Here is a 16,742-nt window from a genome sequence, read left to right on the forward strand (position 1 = left end):
CACAGTCAGGCAGTGAGGATCAGGGTGGAATCCCTGTACCCACTGAGATTGCAGGGCACCCCTGGGGTTTGTCAGTGCTGGTGGGGAAAGCAGGGCAGGCAGAGGGTGCCCAAACCTTGGACTGAGTTCAAGCACTTCCAGCTCTGGGGTTTTACAGAATCCCAGAATGGTTTGGGTTGGAAGAGACCTCAAAGCCCACCCAATGCCACCCCTGCCCTGGGCAGGGACACTTTCCACTGTCCCAGGCTGCTCCATGGCCTGTCCAGCCTGGCCTGGGACACCCAGGGTTGTGTTGGAGTGTTGTACAGCACCAGGGAGGGAGAGGCAGGGAGATGAACCCAACTGATGGACAAGTTCAAACATCCCGGGCACAAATCCCAGTCTCCTGGCTCACCTAGGCTGCATCCCACCCCGAGGGTGCCTTAGTTGGAATCAGGAGTGTCCAGGGTCCCTCATGGTGGCCCAGGGCTGTCCTGAGGGTTTGATGTCCCTGGGGAGTTCTGTCCTCCGAAACATTGGGATGGAGGCACACAAGGAGAGTGGGGTGGGGACTGAGGTGGTGCCATCAGCTGGGAGGGTGAGTTGAAATGTCAGTGTTCTGCTGCTGAGCCTTTGCCGGCCTCGTGACAAATGAGATTTTTAAGGAGGGATTTGAAGGAAGATAATGAGGTAACTTGGCAGATGTTTATGAAGAGCTCCTCCCAAGCGTGTAATAATCTACTTTTCTCATGTAAAAGAAATGATACAAACCAGAACGTATCTCTGGGACCATGTGCTCCCTCTCAGCATCCTCGAGGAGCTGCAGTGACAGCCAGGAATTATTAATGGCAATAACATTGTCACAGAGTTCCCACTAATGGTAGCCAATAATTTTGAGCAGCAATAGCGACAACGCAGAGTTGATGCTTTGGATATTACAAACAAAGTCATCATAATAAATAGATTTGGCTTCTACAGGAAAATAATTACAGGAAAATAGTTCCTCATGAGCTCTCAGATTTAGAGATGAATCCTGGAGGATCAAGCAGAGGATGGGGCTGTGTGGGTGTGACTTTGGGGGCCGGGATTGAGCAAGACAAGGAATTTCTTCATCCTCTGTGGGAGCAGCTGTGTGGGAGTGAGAGCCAGTTTCTGTGGGGATGTGGCTGTAGCCCAGGGAAAGCCTTTGGGGGCTCAGCTGTGTAACCTGGGAGAAGGTGTTCACTCCAGGGAGCAGCGCCTAAGCCCGGAGCTGTGCTGTCCCCTGGTTCCCAGAAGCAGCTTTGGGGAAGTTGCTGAAAGCTCAGTGCAGTCCCTGGCTGGGGTTTGTGTGGGTTTTGTCAGGGGGGGAGGGGAACCACAGCAAATCTGGGTAACTGAAGAACAAAGGACCAAATATTAACAGAGATATCCAAATCAGGATTCAAGATTAGTCCCAGGGTAGAGGCAAGAGCCATCTGCCCTGCCCACCTGGCTCTGTGCCCTCCAGGTAGAGCCTGGTGCTGGTGTGGGGTTTTCAGGCTGGAACAAAGAGCTTCTGAAGGCTCATTAGAGACTCCCCGCTCTCAGCTTTGTTGTACAACAGCACGGCACAACACAAAAGTGTGCAGTGAGAGATTAAAGTTAATGAACACCGGCATTCTGATGCTTTATGTCTGAGCTGTAAATAGATAAAAGATGCCAGTGTATTGTAGCGGGGGGTGGGGGGGAGGGGGGGTGGAAATCCCTCCTTGAGGGAGAAAGCTCGGGGAGTTGTAGTTTGAACCCCCTTCTCCCTTGAGCTGCACATTACACTTCATAAAGGCTCTTTTGGAGGCTGCTTTTGTGTGTGCTTGTTGCAGGGCTGTAATTCCAAAGGCAGTGTGCAGGTTGTGTTTGGGAGTGATAACAAGGTTCCAGGGCTGGTGGAGGATGCAGCCATGTGCCCCTAAGATGCTGTGTTATCTCACAGCTGCACACTTTGTCTGAGTCTGTTGCTTAATCATCACCTGCTTTTTTTCCTTTTTTTTTTCTTTTTTTTTTTTTTTTTAGTTGTTGTGTCTTTTAGCGTTTTTAATCTGGGATAACATCTCTTTGAAAAGCAAACCTCTCAGAAAAAAAGAAACCCTTCGGATAAAAGGCTGCTTAAAGGAGCTGGCTACACGGGAGGAGACATGCTCAGGGTTGTAATTTGCCTCGGCGTTGCACGTTCCTGGGACCCGAGGGATCCCTCTCTTGATCTGCTCGTTCCACCAGTGCCCGTGCCTCCTGGCTCTCCCGGGAGCTGTCTGGGTGTTTGTGCTCAGAGAGGAGCTGCAAGGAGCCGAGTCACATCCCAGCCTCTCCCAGCCGGGAACATTGCAGCCTGAGGATGGGGGGTTCAACTGGAGCTGACCGGGGCTCAGCTCCGAGGCTTTCGGGGCTCAGTGGAGGGGAGCAGCAGAGAGCACAGGGTGGGATCGATGGGGTGTCTGTGCAGGACAGGAGCTGGGATCCATGATCCTTGTGGGTCCCTCCCAGCTCAGAGAGTGTTCTGTGATTCTCTTTGGGTTTGGCTGAACCAAATGACCAGAGGCTTGAGCTGCATGCCCTGACTGGGACCAGCTTTCCCTGGGGGAACTGATTCATCCCCTGCTCCCCATGGCACAGTTTCCTCTTGTCCAGCTGCAGGTACAAAGCTTCAGAGACTCCCCTGGCTCTGAGTCTCCCTGAAAAATGTTCACATTCATTTATTGCCTGTTGAAGGAGCTGCTTTAATGATTTCCTGCAGAAATCCCAGCCCTGATGGCTTTGGAGTTTCAGGCAGGTGAGAATGCGGGACAAGGGTGGCTGGGGTCTCCCACGGCACTGGAGCACTCCCAGCCCTGACCCCTCCAGTGTTTCTGATAAACCCTTGGCCTCTGTAGGCTTTTCCCACCCAGCTGAGCCTGGCAAACACAGGGAGGTTTTCCTTAGGGGTGTGGAGGAGGTGTGGTCCTCTCCCAAGGCTCACCTGGCCAGTGCTGCACAAGGAATTCCCCTCTCTTGGTAATTCCTTGAGTTTCTCTGGTGCTGCTGTCCTTTGCTCCTTTCTCTGTGTGGCTACAAGCAGTTCCCACCTTTAGTTCTTCTGGGGGCTGCCACAGGGTGTGGAGAGCTCCAGGCAGGATTTGGGGTGGGGTTGGAGCAGTGGATGTATCTGTGGCTGGACTGATGGCCATGGTGGGGTTACTTTCCTTGGCATCAGGTGGTTCCATCCCCTGGCAGTCCCATTTCCCAGCTCCTGTAGGTGACAGGGTAGTTTGGAACAGATAACATAAGTCACTGGAGCTGGCAGCTGGGGTTTTTAATGGAGCACCAGGTCCACTGGATTCGAGTTCCTTGGACTTGCCTGTCAGGGAACATCAATAGGGACAGATGGAGAACAAAAAGCAGGATTGAAATTGAACCTTTTGGCATTTTCAGGAGCGTTTCTCTCTGCAGATCTTGCGAGGAAGCAGCTTGTGCAATGGCAGGGATCAAACCCTCCCAGACTGCATCCTGAATAAACAGGGATGCTGTGCTCTGAGGGGGGCTGCAGTTGGCTTCCCCAGAGGATGCCTGAGTGTGTGTGGGAGGGGAGCATGGGGTGCAGGAGAGGAAGGAGTCTCCAGGCTCCAGGGCAGTGTTGGGTTGGAGTCAATTCCTGCTTGTGCAGCCCCTGTGGATCCACCACTGCAGTCCTCAGGGGTGCAGGCCTGAGGAATGCTCCTCTGGTTAGGGAGGGTGAGGGGAGCTGAGGGCCACTGCTCTGCTCCCATCCTGGCTCCTGACCTCCTTTACATCCAGAGTCCCAGTTCTGGAGCACCAGGCTGGTTATCCTCAGGGTAACCAGCTCAGGATCTCGCAGATGTTCTCACTCAGCCCTGTGCCCGGCCGAGGTGGGAATGGCAGCGAGTTCCCTGAGCTGGGGACACTCTGTCTGTGCTGTAGTTCGTGTGCAGTCCTGGGAGGAGCAGATCCAGGGGCAGGCTGCTCCTTTGTGTGACAGCCGCTCTCTGCTGCTGTTCCCTAGTGCGAGTCACAACCCCCTGGCCTTCTGTTCCAGGCCTCCCAAGCTTGCTGGTCAGCTGGGACCTGCTGTGAAGGTGCACCAGGGGGAGGAAACATTTCCTGAGCTGACAGAACAGGTGAACAGCTTCGAGGTGCAGCAGCTCTGCAACTCCTGAGGCTGGAGCTGGGTGTTCTGACAGCACAGGGCACCCGGTGACTGCAGACTGAGGGAAACATGGGGTAAAACCAGGGATAACTTCACCTGACTTGGATTGGGATGAGATTTGTGAGCCAGTGATGGTGTCCAGAGGTTTGAGCACATCTGGTCCCACAGGATCAGCATCCCCAGGAGCAGAGGAGCTGTGCCAGTGCAGCTCTGCAGACACTGGGGCTCCCACTGATGCTTTTCCACATCAGCCCTGCTCATTTGACAAGGAGGGACCTGGGCCAGGGCTCACGAGGTTCTTGAACAAGAGTTTCTCAGAGAATTTAATTGTCCAGGGCCAGGTTGGAGCACCCTGGGCTCTGGAGGGTGTCCCTGCTCATGGCAGGGGGTGCAAAGAGATGAACTTTGTCCCAAACCATTCTGGGATTCCCAGACTGGCATTTCAGTTTTGTTACCCAACACTGGATTTTCCGCTCCTGCACTTCTGGATGCTCTGGGAAATGAAATACAGAGCCCAGCCCTTCCGAGTGCCGGGGATGTGTCTCAGTATCACAGCAGTGCTGTGCTCTGTGCCCTCTCCTCCCAGAGCTGCAGGAGAGCTCAGAAGGGTGAGGCTAGCAGCTCAGAGCAGGGCTGCAGCCATCCTCTCTCAGAATCACAGAATGTCCAGGCTGGAAGAGACCTCCAAGATCATCGAGTCCAACCCATGCCCTAACACCTCAACTGGACCATGGCATTGAGTGCCACATCCAGTCTGTTTTTAAACACATCCAGGGATGGTGACTCCACCACCTCCCCTGGCAGACTATTCCAGTACTTTATTACTATTTCTGTAAAAAGCCCTTTTCCTGATATCCAACCTATATTTCCCTTGGTGCAGCTTGAGACTGTGTCCTCTCGTTCTGTCAGTTGCTGCCTGGGGAAAAGAGACCAACCCCCAGGACTACAAGCACCCTTCAGAAAGTTGTGGAGTCTCCATCAGGGCTGCTCAGGCATGGAAGAAATGTCAGCTCTCCCCAGAAGCCGTGTGCTGTGCCAGAATGGAGCGGAGGCTGGCAGCAAAGCTGGAAATCCGTGTGAGGCTGTGCAGGAAACCCGTAGGGGAGAGAGGGCCTGGAACTGCATTTCCCACTGCTGGTCAGTGCTTGTGTCTCTGGAGTGCTGCTCCAGGTGGGCAGCAGCCCCCTGGGGACACCTGTGTCCCGTCCGGGCAGGACAGGGGCACGGTGGTGCCAGCCATGGGCACCTTCCACAGCCCTGCTGCCATCCCACAGGTGCTGCTCTGGCCCCGTGCTCCCAGCGGGTCCCTCTGTCCCTGCTGGCACCCAGGAGTGGCTGTGGCTGCTGGGGATGCTCTGAGGAGCTGCTGTCCCGCAGCAGGGTGGGCACAGGGGTCCCTCTGTCCCTGCTGGCACCCAGGACACAGCGGAGGAGTGGCTGTGGCTGCTGGGGATGCTCTGAGGAGCTGCTGTCCCGCAGCAGGGTGGGCACAGGGGTCCCTCTGTCCCTGCTGGCACCCAGGACACAGCGGAGGAGTGGCTGTGGCTGCTGGGGATGCTCTGAGGAGCTGCTGTCCCGCAGCAGGGTGGGCACAGGGGTCCCTCTGTCCCTGCTGGCACCCAGGACACAGCGGAGGAGTGGCTGTGGCTGCTGGGGACGCTCTGAGGAGCTGCTGTCCCACAGCAGGGTGGGCACAGGGGTCTCTCAGGGCTCACCCTGTGCTGCCCGTGAGCTGTGACGTTACAACTCTTCTGTTCCACTGGAGCTTCGCTCTGCTTTGAGCTGCTCGGACAATTCCCCAGGGGAGTTCTCACGTTTTCCTTCTGCTGAGATTCCACCTCCAATGTGAGAGTTGTTTTAATAACTCTGTGGTGCAGTGGTCTGCTGCATTAATGACTTACCTGCTGCCAAAGCCACATGAGAACACCAGTGCTGCGCTTGTGGGGCTTCATCTGTCAAAAAAATCGGTGTCTTTGTCTCCTTCAAACCATTTGGGAGAGTTGTTGTCTCCATAAAATCCTGGTTTTGCTCTGAGTGGCTCAGCATGCAATGGAAGTTGCTGAGTTATGGATGTGTGTGATGCAGATGCTTTGAATTGAGGAAGGGGCTCATTTGCTTTATTCTTTTTATTCCCACTTCAGCATAAAAGAGAAAGGAGACTTTGGGGAAATGGAGATGTGAGGGGAAGCATCCCAGAAAGGCAGTGTGCAGCAAGCACATTTGCTGTGCCTGGAAGGAGGCGTGGCAGGGAAGGGAACAGATAATCCTTTTCCTTTGAAGATTTCAAAGCAGATGAGACTTGCTGTTTACTCCTTTGCTCTCCATTGTGTGTTTCCTTCATGTGGGATCCCACGTGTGCTCACGTGTCTCGAAGATTTTACCGTGTGGATGATTAATGGTGACTTTTTTTCCCACTCTTTATTTTTTTGTCCTGGGGAGAGAGAGGGAGTGCGGTGAAGGGTAGCAGACTCTAATTTGAGGTCACCGATCATATCTTAATTTTCTGCTGTCTTGAAGTCTCGTAGGGATGAAAGATACTCTCAGGAACTGCTTTCATGGTGTTGAGAGTTTGTGTTGGTGCCCAGTGGCTTTGCTGATCTTTCAGAGCTCCTCTCTCCAGCAGACCTTTGTGCATTGAGCTGGTGCAACAGGCACTGAAAGGACCGAGGCTCCTCTGGCAGAGAGCTGGCACTTTTCCAAAGGGTTGGAAAAGCACACTTGTGTTTATCCTTTGTTGTAACCTTCCATCTGCTCCCACCTTCAAAGGCCTCTGTGTCTTTTATGCTCAAATCTTGTACTCTGGAGGATTTCTGTGCTGGGGTGGCTGAGGTCCCTGAGGGTCTCAGGCACTGCACACACAAGCCTGGACAACAGAGGGAAATGAGCTGCACTGAATACGAGATACGTGGTGGGAGGATCTTCTGAGAAAAGCCAGAATCCCTTTCATCCCCTCATCAATGCAAGGGGAATTTCAACTTTTCTAGTGGCAAACAAACAGCAAGCGCCAAGGCTGTAGTGGTGAGACTGAGTGGAGAGAGCAGTGAAGCTCAGACATGGTTTTGATGTAGTTTGAGTCATTTTGGGTGGGTTTTGCAGCATTTCCGTTCAGCTCAAACCTCCATCAGGAGCTCAGAGCGCTGCTGTTTGCTGTCCATGGGTGACATCTTTCTACCTTTGTGTTTCAATTCAATTTCCTTTAGTGCAGAGCAGTGTAAGTGTCCCCTCCCTGCCCTTGGCCCCTGAGGTGGCCCGTGGGCTCCTCACTGGCCCAAAGCAGCGTTCTGGGCCACCTTGAACCTCTTCTGTGTGGGTTGTGCTCGGTCCATCCCGTGCAGGTCCATCCCGTGCAGGTCCATCCCGTGCTCGGTCCATCCCGTGCAGGTCCATCCCGTGCAGGTCCATCCCGTGGATCCATCCCATGCGGATCCGTCCTCTGCTCGGTCCATCCCGTGCGGATCCATCCCATGCAGGTCCATCCCATGCGGATCGATCCCGTGCAGGTCCATCCTGTGCAGGTCCATCCCATGGATCCATCCCGTGCGGATCCATCCCATGCAGGTCCATCCTGTGCAGGTCCATCCCGTGCTGGTCCATCCCATGGATCCATCCCATGCAGGTCCATCCTGTGTGGATCCATCCCGTGGATCCATCCCATGCAGGTCTGTCCCGTGGATCCATCCCATACAGGTCTATCCCGTGCAGGTCCATCCCATGCTCGATCCATCCCATGCAGGTCCATCCCATGCAGGTCCATCCTGTGGATCCATCCCATGCAGGTCCATCCCGTGCAGGTCCATCCCATGCTCGGTCCATCCCATACAGGTCCATCCCATACAGGTCCATCCCATACAGGTCCATCCTGTGCAGGTCCATCCCATGCAGGTCTATCCCGTGCAGATCCATCCCGTGGATCCATCCCATGCACGTCCATCCCATGCAGATCCATCCCGTGCAGGTCCATCCCGTGCAGGTCCATCCCATGTGGATCCATCCCGTGCAGGTCCATCCCGTGGATCCATCCCATACAGGTCCATCCCATGCAGGTCCATCCCGTGGATCCATCCCGTGCAGGTCCATCCCGTGGATCCATCCCATACAGGTCCATCCCATGCAGGTCCATCCCATGCAGGTCCATCCCATGCAGGTCTATCCCGTGGATCCATCCCATACAGGTCCATCCCATGCAGGTCCATCCCATGCAGGTCTATCCCGTGGATCCATCCCATGTGGATCCATCCCATACAGGTCCATCCCATGCTCGATCCATCCCATACAGGTCCATCCCATGCAGGTCCATCCCATGCAGGTCTATCCCGTGGATCCATCCCATACAGGTCCATCCCGTGCAGGTCCATCCCATACAGGTCCATCCCATGGATCCATCCCATACAGGTCCATCCCGTGGATCCATCCCGTGGATCCATCCCATGCAGGTCCATCCCGTGGATCCATCCCATACAGGTCTATCCCGTGCAGGTCCATCCCATGCTCAATCCATCCCATGCAGGTCCATCCCATGCAGGTCCATCCCGTGGATCCATCCCATGCAGGTCCATCCCATACAGGTCCATCCCATGCAGGTCCATCCCATGCACGTCCATCCCGTGCAGGTCCATCCCATGCAGGTCCATCCCGTGGATCCATCCCGTGCAGGTCCATCCCATTCTCGGTCCATCCCGTGGATCCATCCCATGCAGGTCCATCCCATGCAGGTCCATCCCGTGGATCCATCCCATACAGGTCTATCCCGTGCAGGTCCATCCCATGCTCGATCCATCCCATGCAGGTCCATCCCATGCAGGTCCATCCCGTGCAGGTCCATCCCATGCAGGTCCATCCCATGCACGTCCATCCCGTGCAGGTCCATCCCATGCAGGTCCATCCCATGGATCCATCCCATGCACGTCCATCCCATGCAGATCCATCCCATCAGCGTTGCCCGACCCCTGGTGATCCTGTCCCCCCCGGCGCATGCAGAGCTGTTGGCCCCGCTGCTCTGCCCCAGGCCCTCCCCAGGGTGGTTGTTTCAGGTGACAGCTGTGTCCCTGTCCCACGGGCTCTGTGTCCTTGTCCCCAGAGGAGCTGAAGGCGCCGCTGGAGGAGTACGTCAACAAGCGCTACCCGGGGCTGGTGAAGGTGGTGAGGAACCAGAAGAGGGAAGGGCTGATCCGGGCCCGGATCGAGGGCTGGAAAGCTGCCACGGGCCAGGTCACCGGGTTCTTCGATGCCCACGTGGAGTTCACTGCTGGCTGGTAGGTGCTCAGGGGCACGGTCGGGGCGGGGGGCATTAACCAGGGGAGCATCCGTGGTTTTGTAGGGATGTGTCCCTACAGAACGACACACAAGTCCTCTGGCTTGGTGATCCCTCTCCAGGATTCCTGCTGGATTCCTTCTGGCATGATGGGAACGTGAGGAAAACCTTTCCTTGCCCTTGTTCCTTGTATTCCTTCCTTGTTCCTTCCCTTTGTGCCTGCACTTTCCCTGCTCCCTGTTTATATTTTTCAGGATGATTTCCCATTGCCTTAGCCTTAAGTAATTCCTGCAAGTTCAAAAAAGCCCAGGCAGTGAGGGAATGAAGGAGAAAGTGTTTCCCACTTCTGTGGCCTTTGCTGGATCCCAGAGGGGAAGGCTCAGATGCTTTGCATTCATTTGTTTCCTCTGCTGCTGGGAATAAGAGCAGAGGTGCAGAAGCAGCAAAAGGTGTTTCATAAGGATTTTTTTCAGAGAGATTCAAAACATTTGAGCTCAAGTGGATAAAGTTTGAATCTTTGTCATGACAGGAACCTGAAAGGGTTGGTTTTTTTTTCCTTTAACCAAGTGTAAAAAATGGTCCATGTTTAGAAAAGTGGAGATGGAAGAAGCTGAACTTGTATTGAATTTGAACACAGTAACAGCCACCAAAAAACCCAAACCTATTTGCAGCTGTTAAAGGCAGAGTTCTGCACAGCTCTTGAATCCTTTTTAATGGCAGTGCAGGGGGTGTTTTAGGAGCCCTGAAGGGGGTGTTTTAGGAGCTGTTTGTTCTGCTGGGCTCTGTGTTCCCAGCTGAACGTTCCTCTCTGGTCACTAAATCCTCACACCTAGTTCACTGAGGAGCTCCCATTGACTGAGCTCTTGAAGCTCTTTTAGGGACAGGGAGGAGGCATTTCTGCAGTGTGGGCTGGACACTCCCTGCTGTTACTGGGGGCACTGGGAGTGCCAGTTCCCCCAAATTCCCCTGCTGTGGGCAGACTGACCCTGGGGCACTTGGTGGTTCTGGAGCTGCAGAGGTGAGGCTGTGCACATCCCCAGCTCTGAACCCATCCCAGTGATGAATTCTTTAGCTATAGAGTCATCAAACTGCATCCCAAAGAAAAAAAGACCCTTCAAACCGTTCTGCTTTCAGGAATGAACCCTGTTCTGCCCAGGGTTTTGGGATCTGGAGGGCAGTCTGGACTGGTTCAAGCATGGTTTGAACCAAGCACACCCTTCCTGGCCTTGCCTTACAGAAGGGAAGGTTTCCAGCCGGGCTTCCCAGCCTGTGGAGCAGGTTTTTATCCAACACAGGAAGGACATGGACCTGTTGGAGTGGGTCCAGAGGAGGAACACGAAGGGCTGGAGCACTTCTGCTATGAGGACAGGCTGAGAGAGTTGAAGTTGTTCAGCTGGAATGAAGGCTCTGAGTGGATTCCAGTACCAAGAAAGCTGGAGAGGGACTTCAGCCAAGGGCCTGGAGGGACAGGACACAGGGATGGGTTCCCGCTGCCGGAGGGCAGGGCTGGGTGGGATTCTGGGGAGGAACGGAGTGGAAGCTGCAGTGAACTGACCCTCTCCTGCTGTGCTTTGCCTCTTTCCCCAGGGCGGAGCCGGTGCTCTCCCGGATCCAGGAGAACAGGAAGAGGGTGATCCTGCCCTCCATTGACAACATCAAGCAGGACAACTTCGAGGTGCAGCGCTACGAGAACTCCGCCCACGGCTACAGCTGGGAGCTGTGGTGCATGTACATCAGCCCCCCCAAGGACTGGTGGGACGCCGGGGACCCCTCCCTGCCCATCAGGTACGGCCGGGCTGGGGCACCCACTGACCAGGGCTGGGGTCATTCACTGAGCAGGGCACCCACTGACCAGGGCTGGGGCACCCACTGACCAGGGCTGGGGTCATTCACTGAGCAGGGCACCCACTGACAAGGGCTGGGGTCATTCACTGAGCAGGGCACCCACTGAGCAGGGCTGGGGTCATTCACTGAGCAGGGCACCCACTGAGCAGGGCTGGGGTCATTCACTGAGCAGGGCACCCACTGACCAGGGCTGGGGTCATTCACTGAGCAGGGCACCCACTGAGCAGGGCTGGAGCACCCACTGAGCAGGGCTAGGGCACCCACTGAGCAGGGCTGGGGTCATTCACTGAGCAGGGCACCCACTGAGCGGGGCTGGGGTCATTCACTGAGCAGGGCACCCACTGAGCAGGGCTGGGGTCATTCACTGAGCAGGGCTGGGGCACCCACTGAGCAGGAAACCCACTGACCAGCACCAAGGTCACTCACTGACCAGCACCAGGGTCACTCACTGACCAGCAGCGGGGCCAGGGAGGCATCCATCTGGAGAGGGACACACAGCACCCTAAAGTGACAGGGGAAAGGGGAAAGGCTCCAGACAGAGCAGGGGTAGGTGGGTACTGGAAGGAATTGTTCCCTGTGAGGGTGGGCAGGCCCTGGCACAGGGTGCCCAGAGAAGCTGTGGCTGCCTCTGGATCTCTGGAATGTCCAAAGCCAGGTTGGACATTGGGGCTTGGAGCAACCTGGGACAGTAGGAGGTGTCCCTGCCATGGCAGGGGTGGCACTGGATGGGCTTTAAGCTTTCTTCCAACCCATTCCATGGTTCCATAAAAATGCAGGAGGATGAAGTGAGGAAGCCACCTTGGAGAGGTAGGGGCAATGTCATAACCCCCCTAGCTGTGTGACAGGAGCCAGGGAGGGTTTGGAGGGGTGCAGGGATTTGGAAAAGGCTGTTGGTAACACACCCACTGGGGACGTGCAGGAGCTTGCATGACACAGCGTAATTTACAGAGCTGTACAGATTTGTCCAGGCCTGTGTCCAAGTGCAGGTGACAAAGTTGCCTCAGTTGCTGTGTTCAGTTTGTGCAAAGTGTGAGGAATGAGGAGATTATTCCCATGTGATGGATTGAGTGTGGATGCATGGAACACAGCACTGTGTTTCCCTCTCCTCCCAGGGCAAGCTTTGGAAAAACGTGTCCAGGCTGTTGTAACACTCCAGCTGAAGGGTTGGCAGCTCTGAAATGTGCTCCAGCCCTGCCAGGCTTCAGGGCTGGGATGAGCCCAAAGCAGGAGCAGGAGGGGAGGGAGAAACTGGCTGTGGGTGGGAGCTGGGGCTGCTCTGTGTGCACAGCTCAGTGCTTTTCCCTCACAGCCCCAAAAGATCCCAGTGATGCTCTGATCAGGTGTGGTGGGTCGGATCCACCTGGATCCTGATGTGGTTTCTCTGGAGATGCCTTGTCCTCGGGCACAGAGCAGCTGCATGTGTGCAGATCCCTGCCTGCTGGGAATCCTGAACCCAAACAGCTCTGCTTTACTCACTGACATAATCCCTGGAAGCTGAAATTAGGTCTGCTCCCATTCACACAGAGACTTGTTATTCCTTTGGCTTCCTTGTCCCAGGCAGCACATTCAGCCCTCAGTGGAGGATTTAGTTTAGTTTGGAGTCAGTTTATTCTGGACAGGAGTCAGGGCTCTGACAAATAAACAGTTATTTTAACCAAATTCAGGCTGCTGGACTTGTTAAAGGAGGGCTGGGCCGTGCAGAAGGCAAAGCTGAGGAATCCCAAAGCCTTTGCAGGTGAGGTGTGAGCAGTGTGGTGCTGGCAGCTCCTGCTGGAGCCTCTGGCGGGTGATAAAAGTGGATCAGCACTGCTGGGACAAGCCTTCCTCAGCCAGTAAATATAAAAGTGAAGAAAGAAAAAACTCTTCTATTGAACTGAAGTGGTACAGTTGGAAGATCCGGGAAAGCTTTGGGAGTGTCCCCTGTGATTGTGACACCACCCTGGGAGCTTGCTGGGCTTCAAAACATTGTCACTTGAGGTGACTGAGGAAACTGGAGCCGCCAATGTGACATTTAAAGACCTGGCAACACCTTCTGCTGTGCTGTGCTCACAAAATGGGGTTTGAGTTTGTGTCAGTGCACTTGGGGGGTGGCTCAGGACAAGCTGGGGCAGAGCCACGTGGGGAGGGCCAGCTTTGGTTTGGGGAAGGTGTTTGATGGCAGAGAGGTGAGAATGCTGAGTGGTGAGCTGAGGAGTTTCTGAGCTGAGAAAACTCCAGTGGGCAGCTGGAGGGTTGGGTGATGATGAAGAGATGCAGTGGAGAGGTCAGGACCTTCACCAGGAGGATTTTGGTTCTTTGGGATGTCTTTCCCCCGTATGAACCAGTTTAGGGGTTACCAATGAGCCAGGCGTCAGTGGTGTCCCAGGGATGTTGGGCACTTCCACACAACTCCACGTCTCACAGCACATTGCTTTGCTTTGGTGCTGCTTGGGGAGGGATCTGCTGCTGCTCTGCAGCTGAAGCATTGAAGGCTTTGCTCTGGGAGCTGGCTCCTGCTGGCCAGCAGGTCCTGTTATGTTGTTCTGGTGCTTGTTTTAGCTCAAAAAAAAAAAAAATGCAGGGATGGTGCTGAAATCTGGGCAGGACATTGAGCATCACATCTCTGTGTTTCAGCTGATTGCAAACACTGGCAGGAGAAGCTGGGAGCTGGGAGAGGTTTTTATCTGGGATTCCTACAAGCTTTGTGCAACCCTTACATCCCTTTTGGAGACAGCCCTGGAGCAGGGGATGCCCCAATGTCCCGTGGCATCCACAAGCAGGTAATGCCAGGGCTCTGCCCGCTCAGCTCTGAGCATTCCTGGGTGGAAGGAACATGGAAAAGAGATCAGAGCCGGGTTCTGGAGACACCTGGACTTCATTAAAGGCATCTGAAATGTGGATTCTGCTGCTGAGGCCCCGGAGCTTTGAGGGAGCCAGGGGGAATCCCTGAGATACCCAGGAGCCTCCCAGCCATGTTCAATATGGAACCATTGAACTAACATTGCTAGCAGGCACTGGGGGAGGATTAGGAGCAAGATAAATGGGCAGTGTCCCCAGCAGGAAGCTAATGACACGTGCTGTCCCATTGTGTGCCCACACGTGGACCAGAAATAATGACTGCAGTTATTTCTTTGTAACATAACGCTCTGAAAATCCTGCACTTTGTAGCAGTGTTTGCATGGAAGGGATGCCAGTGCAGTGCTCCATGTAATTATGCATGGGATTAGAGGAAATTTGGAAATTATAGCATACAGAGAGGTATATTGGGTTTTAAGAGATATTTTAGGATGGAAGGGTGGGAGTGAAGTAAAGCACTTTATTCCCTATTTTTGGGTTTACTTTTGATGCATGGGGACTGTAGCAGCCCCAGGAGGAATTCCCTGCCCACCAGAGCTGCTGCAGCCCTGTGAGCCCAGAGGTGACCAAATACATTCAGTGGGGACTGGAGACAGAACATGGGAATGGTTTGGGGCAATTTTCTCTCCTGGCAAATTCCCAATATGATTATCCAGGCAGAGAGCTGATGATGACCTCTTTGAAATGAAATTCATCTAAAATATGGCCTAGTCTCAAACTGGCTCCAGGCTCCTGCTTTATCCAGTAATATCCTGCAAGAAATCATCTCCCTTAATCCCTGGGGGCGATGCTGCTGTAATACCTGGGGCCTGCAATACATCTGCTGTTGTATTTTTGTCACATTAACATTTAAAATGCTGATGCACCAAAGGTCCCCCCAGTGTCAGCAGTAGCTGGGCCAGGTTTCACGGCCAGGCTTCCTTGCCAGGCTCTGCCTGCCTCTGCCAGGAGATAAAATTGTGGTTACAGTGTCATGGATCATGTCTGAATGAGCTCTCCCAGAAGAGGCAGACAGAAAATGACGTTTCAAATGGTCATCATGGAGTTCCTGATCTCCACCAGAGCGAGCTCCTGCAGAGCTGGAGGGATTTCCTGGTGCTGAGGTGTCTTAGGAGGGGATCTGTGCCTGCATTCCGTGCCTGGATGGGCTCTGCTGTGGAGATGTAGCCAGGATTTATCCAGTTATTAATGACAGGCATTGATCAGAGTTTGCTGAGGGCTCAGAAAACCTGTGAGGCCATGAAAAATGGAAGAAAGCTGATGCTTTCAGAGGCCTGTGGGAAATCCAAGTGAGATCTTTGGAGGTGCTGTGAAACAGCAGATTGATGGCCTGGTCTTGGGGTATCCCACAGTGGGATCCAGCTTCTTAGCATCTTCAGGAATTAAATTTATTTCCCACTCCCAGAACATGAGCTTTTCTTGAGGTTCATTGAGGTCTGGAGCCTGTTGTTTCACTGTGTGGACCCCAGAGCCAGCACCACCTCCTGCCTGATGGTTTGGTTGTGTCACATGAGCTTTGGTCAAAAAGCTGCTGAAATCTGGGAGATTTATGGCTCCATGTGCTGATGGTGCTTCAGTGGCAGCCCCAGGATTTGTACTTACAAAGGTCCTGGTGGCTCCAGGGGTCTGGTCCAGGAATGAAAAGCTCTCCTGCCCTTGGGTCTCACCCAGGAGCCACGGGAGCAAATACTGAGCAACCCTGAGGGACACTCACCTGAGCATGGAAATGGGGCTGGACACACTTTGTACTGGCAGGAGCTGTGAAAGCTGGAGCTTTGGTGCCTGGGTGCTGCTGTCACTGAAATCACAGAGCCACTGAGGGTGGAAAAGCTCTCCAGGAGCCTCAAGTCCAAGCCCTGGCCAGGTGCCCCCGTGCCCAGCAAACCACACTGGGAGATGCCAGGTGCCACATCTCCTCCTTTCCTGAGCACTGCAGGGGGGGTGGCTCCAGCACTGCCCTGCATAGATCGGATTATTTACAATATCCTGAATTTCCTGACTCCCTCTTGGCATTTTCCACACCAGGCTGTGCAGAGCAGTGGAGGCAGGGCCTGAATGGTTTCCTCAGCGAGCAACCCCCACAAGGTGCTGGGGCTGCAGAAGCCCTCAGGTGGCTCCAGAGATGACAGGAAACCTCTTTCCCAGCCTGCCAGGCACGGCTGGGAGCCAGCTTTCAGGTTAAACTGGACTTCGGGCAGGGCTACGCCGCAGGTGTTTTATGTGGCACTTCATCGTTACTGGTGCTGGAAGACAAAAGCTCATTTAATTAGAATTAAGATCATTGTGAGGAGGAAATGGGCTCTGAGAGTTATGGATTGTGGAAGAATAGAAGGGCTGATAGGTTTAGGGTTTTTTTATAAAGATGGAAATAATGTTCATTAACCCACCCAATTACCTGCTGTCTCAGCCTCACAAATGTTAATGAATTTGCTCTTGCAGCATACCTAGGAAAGAGCAAGCTTCATCTCAGGTGTGGGAATGATGCAGGGGTGGAGATGGGAAAAACAGAGGGGTTTTAGGTTATTGAATATGGCCCAGGAGTGAAAGTACTGCTGCTAACAAGATATTTGTGTTTAATTAAAGTGTTCCTCAGTCACAGAGCTCAGGTGGTACTCAGCTGTCCCTCTCTGGTGGTTGTGCTTTCATTTGGGGATTTGTGGTGGGATCGTTATTAAA

At 54.0% G+C, this 16,742-nt stretch overlaps 1 protein-coding gene across 1 annotated transcript in view; it reads left to right on the top strand.

Moving 5' to 3' along the window:
- The window catches only part of GALNT17 (polypeptide N-acetylgalactosaminyltransferase 17), a 209,367-nt gene that overhangs the window by 79,605 nt on the left and 113,020 nt on the right, over positions 1 to 16,742 (top strand). The window contains exons 4-5 of the mRNA XM_040082495.1: positions 9,213 to 9,387; positions 10,974 to 11,171. Coding sequence (XP_039938429.1) covers positions 9,213 to 9,387; positions 10,974 to 11,171 — 373 coding nt within the window. The remainder of the gene's footprint in view (positions 1 to 9,212; positions 9,388 to 10,973; positions 11,172 to 16,742) is intronic.

This window comes from Hirundo rustica, chromosome 19 (assembly GCF_015227805.2).
Source record: "Hirundo rustica isolate bHirRus1 chromosome 19, bHirRus1.pri.v3, whole genome shotgun sequence".
NCBI lineage: Eukaryota > Metazoa > Chordata > Aves > Passeriformes > Hirundinidae > Hirundo > Hirundo rustica.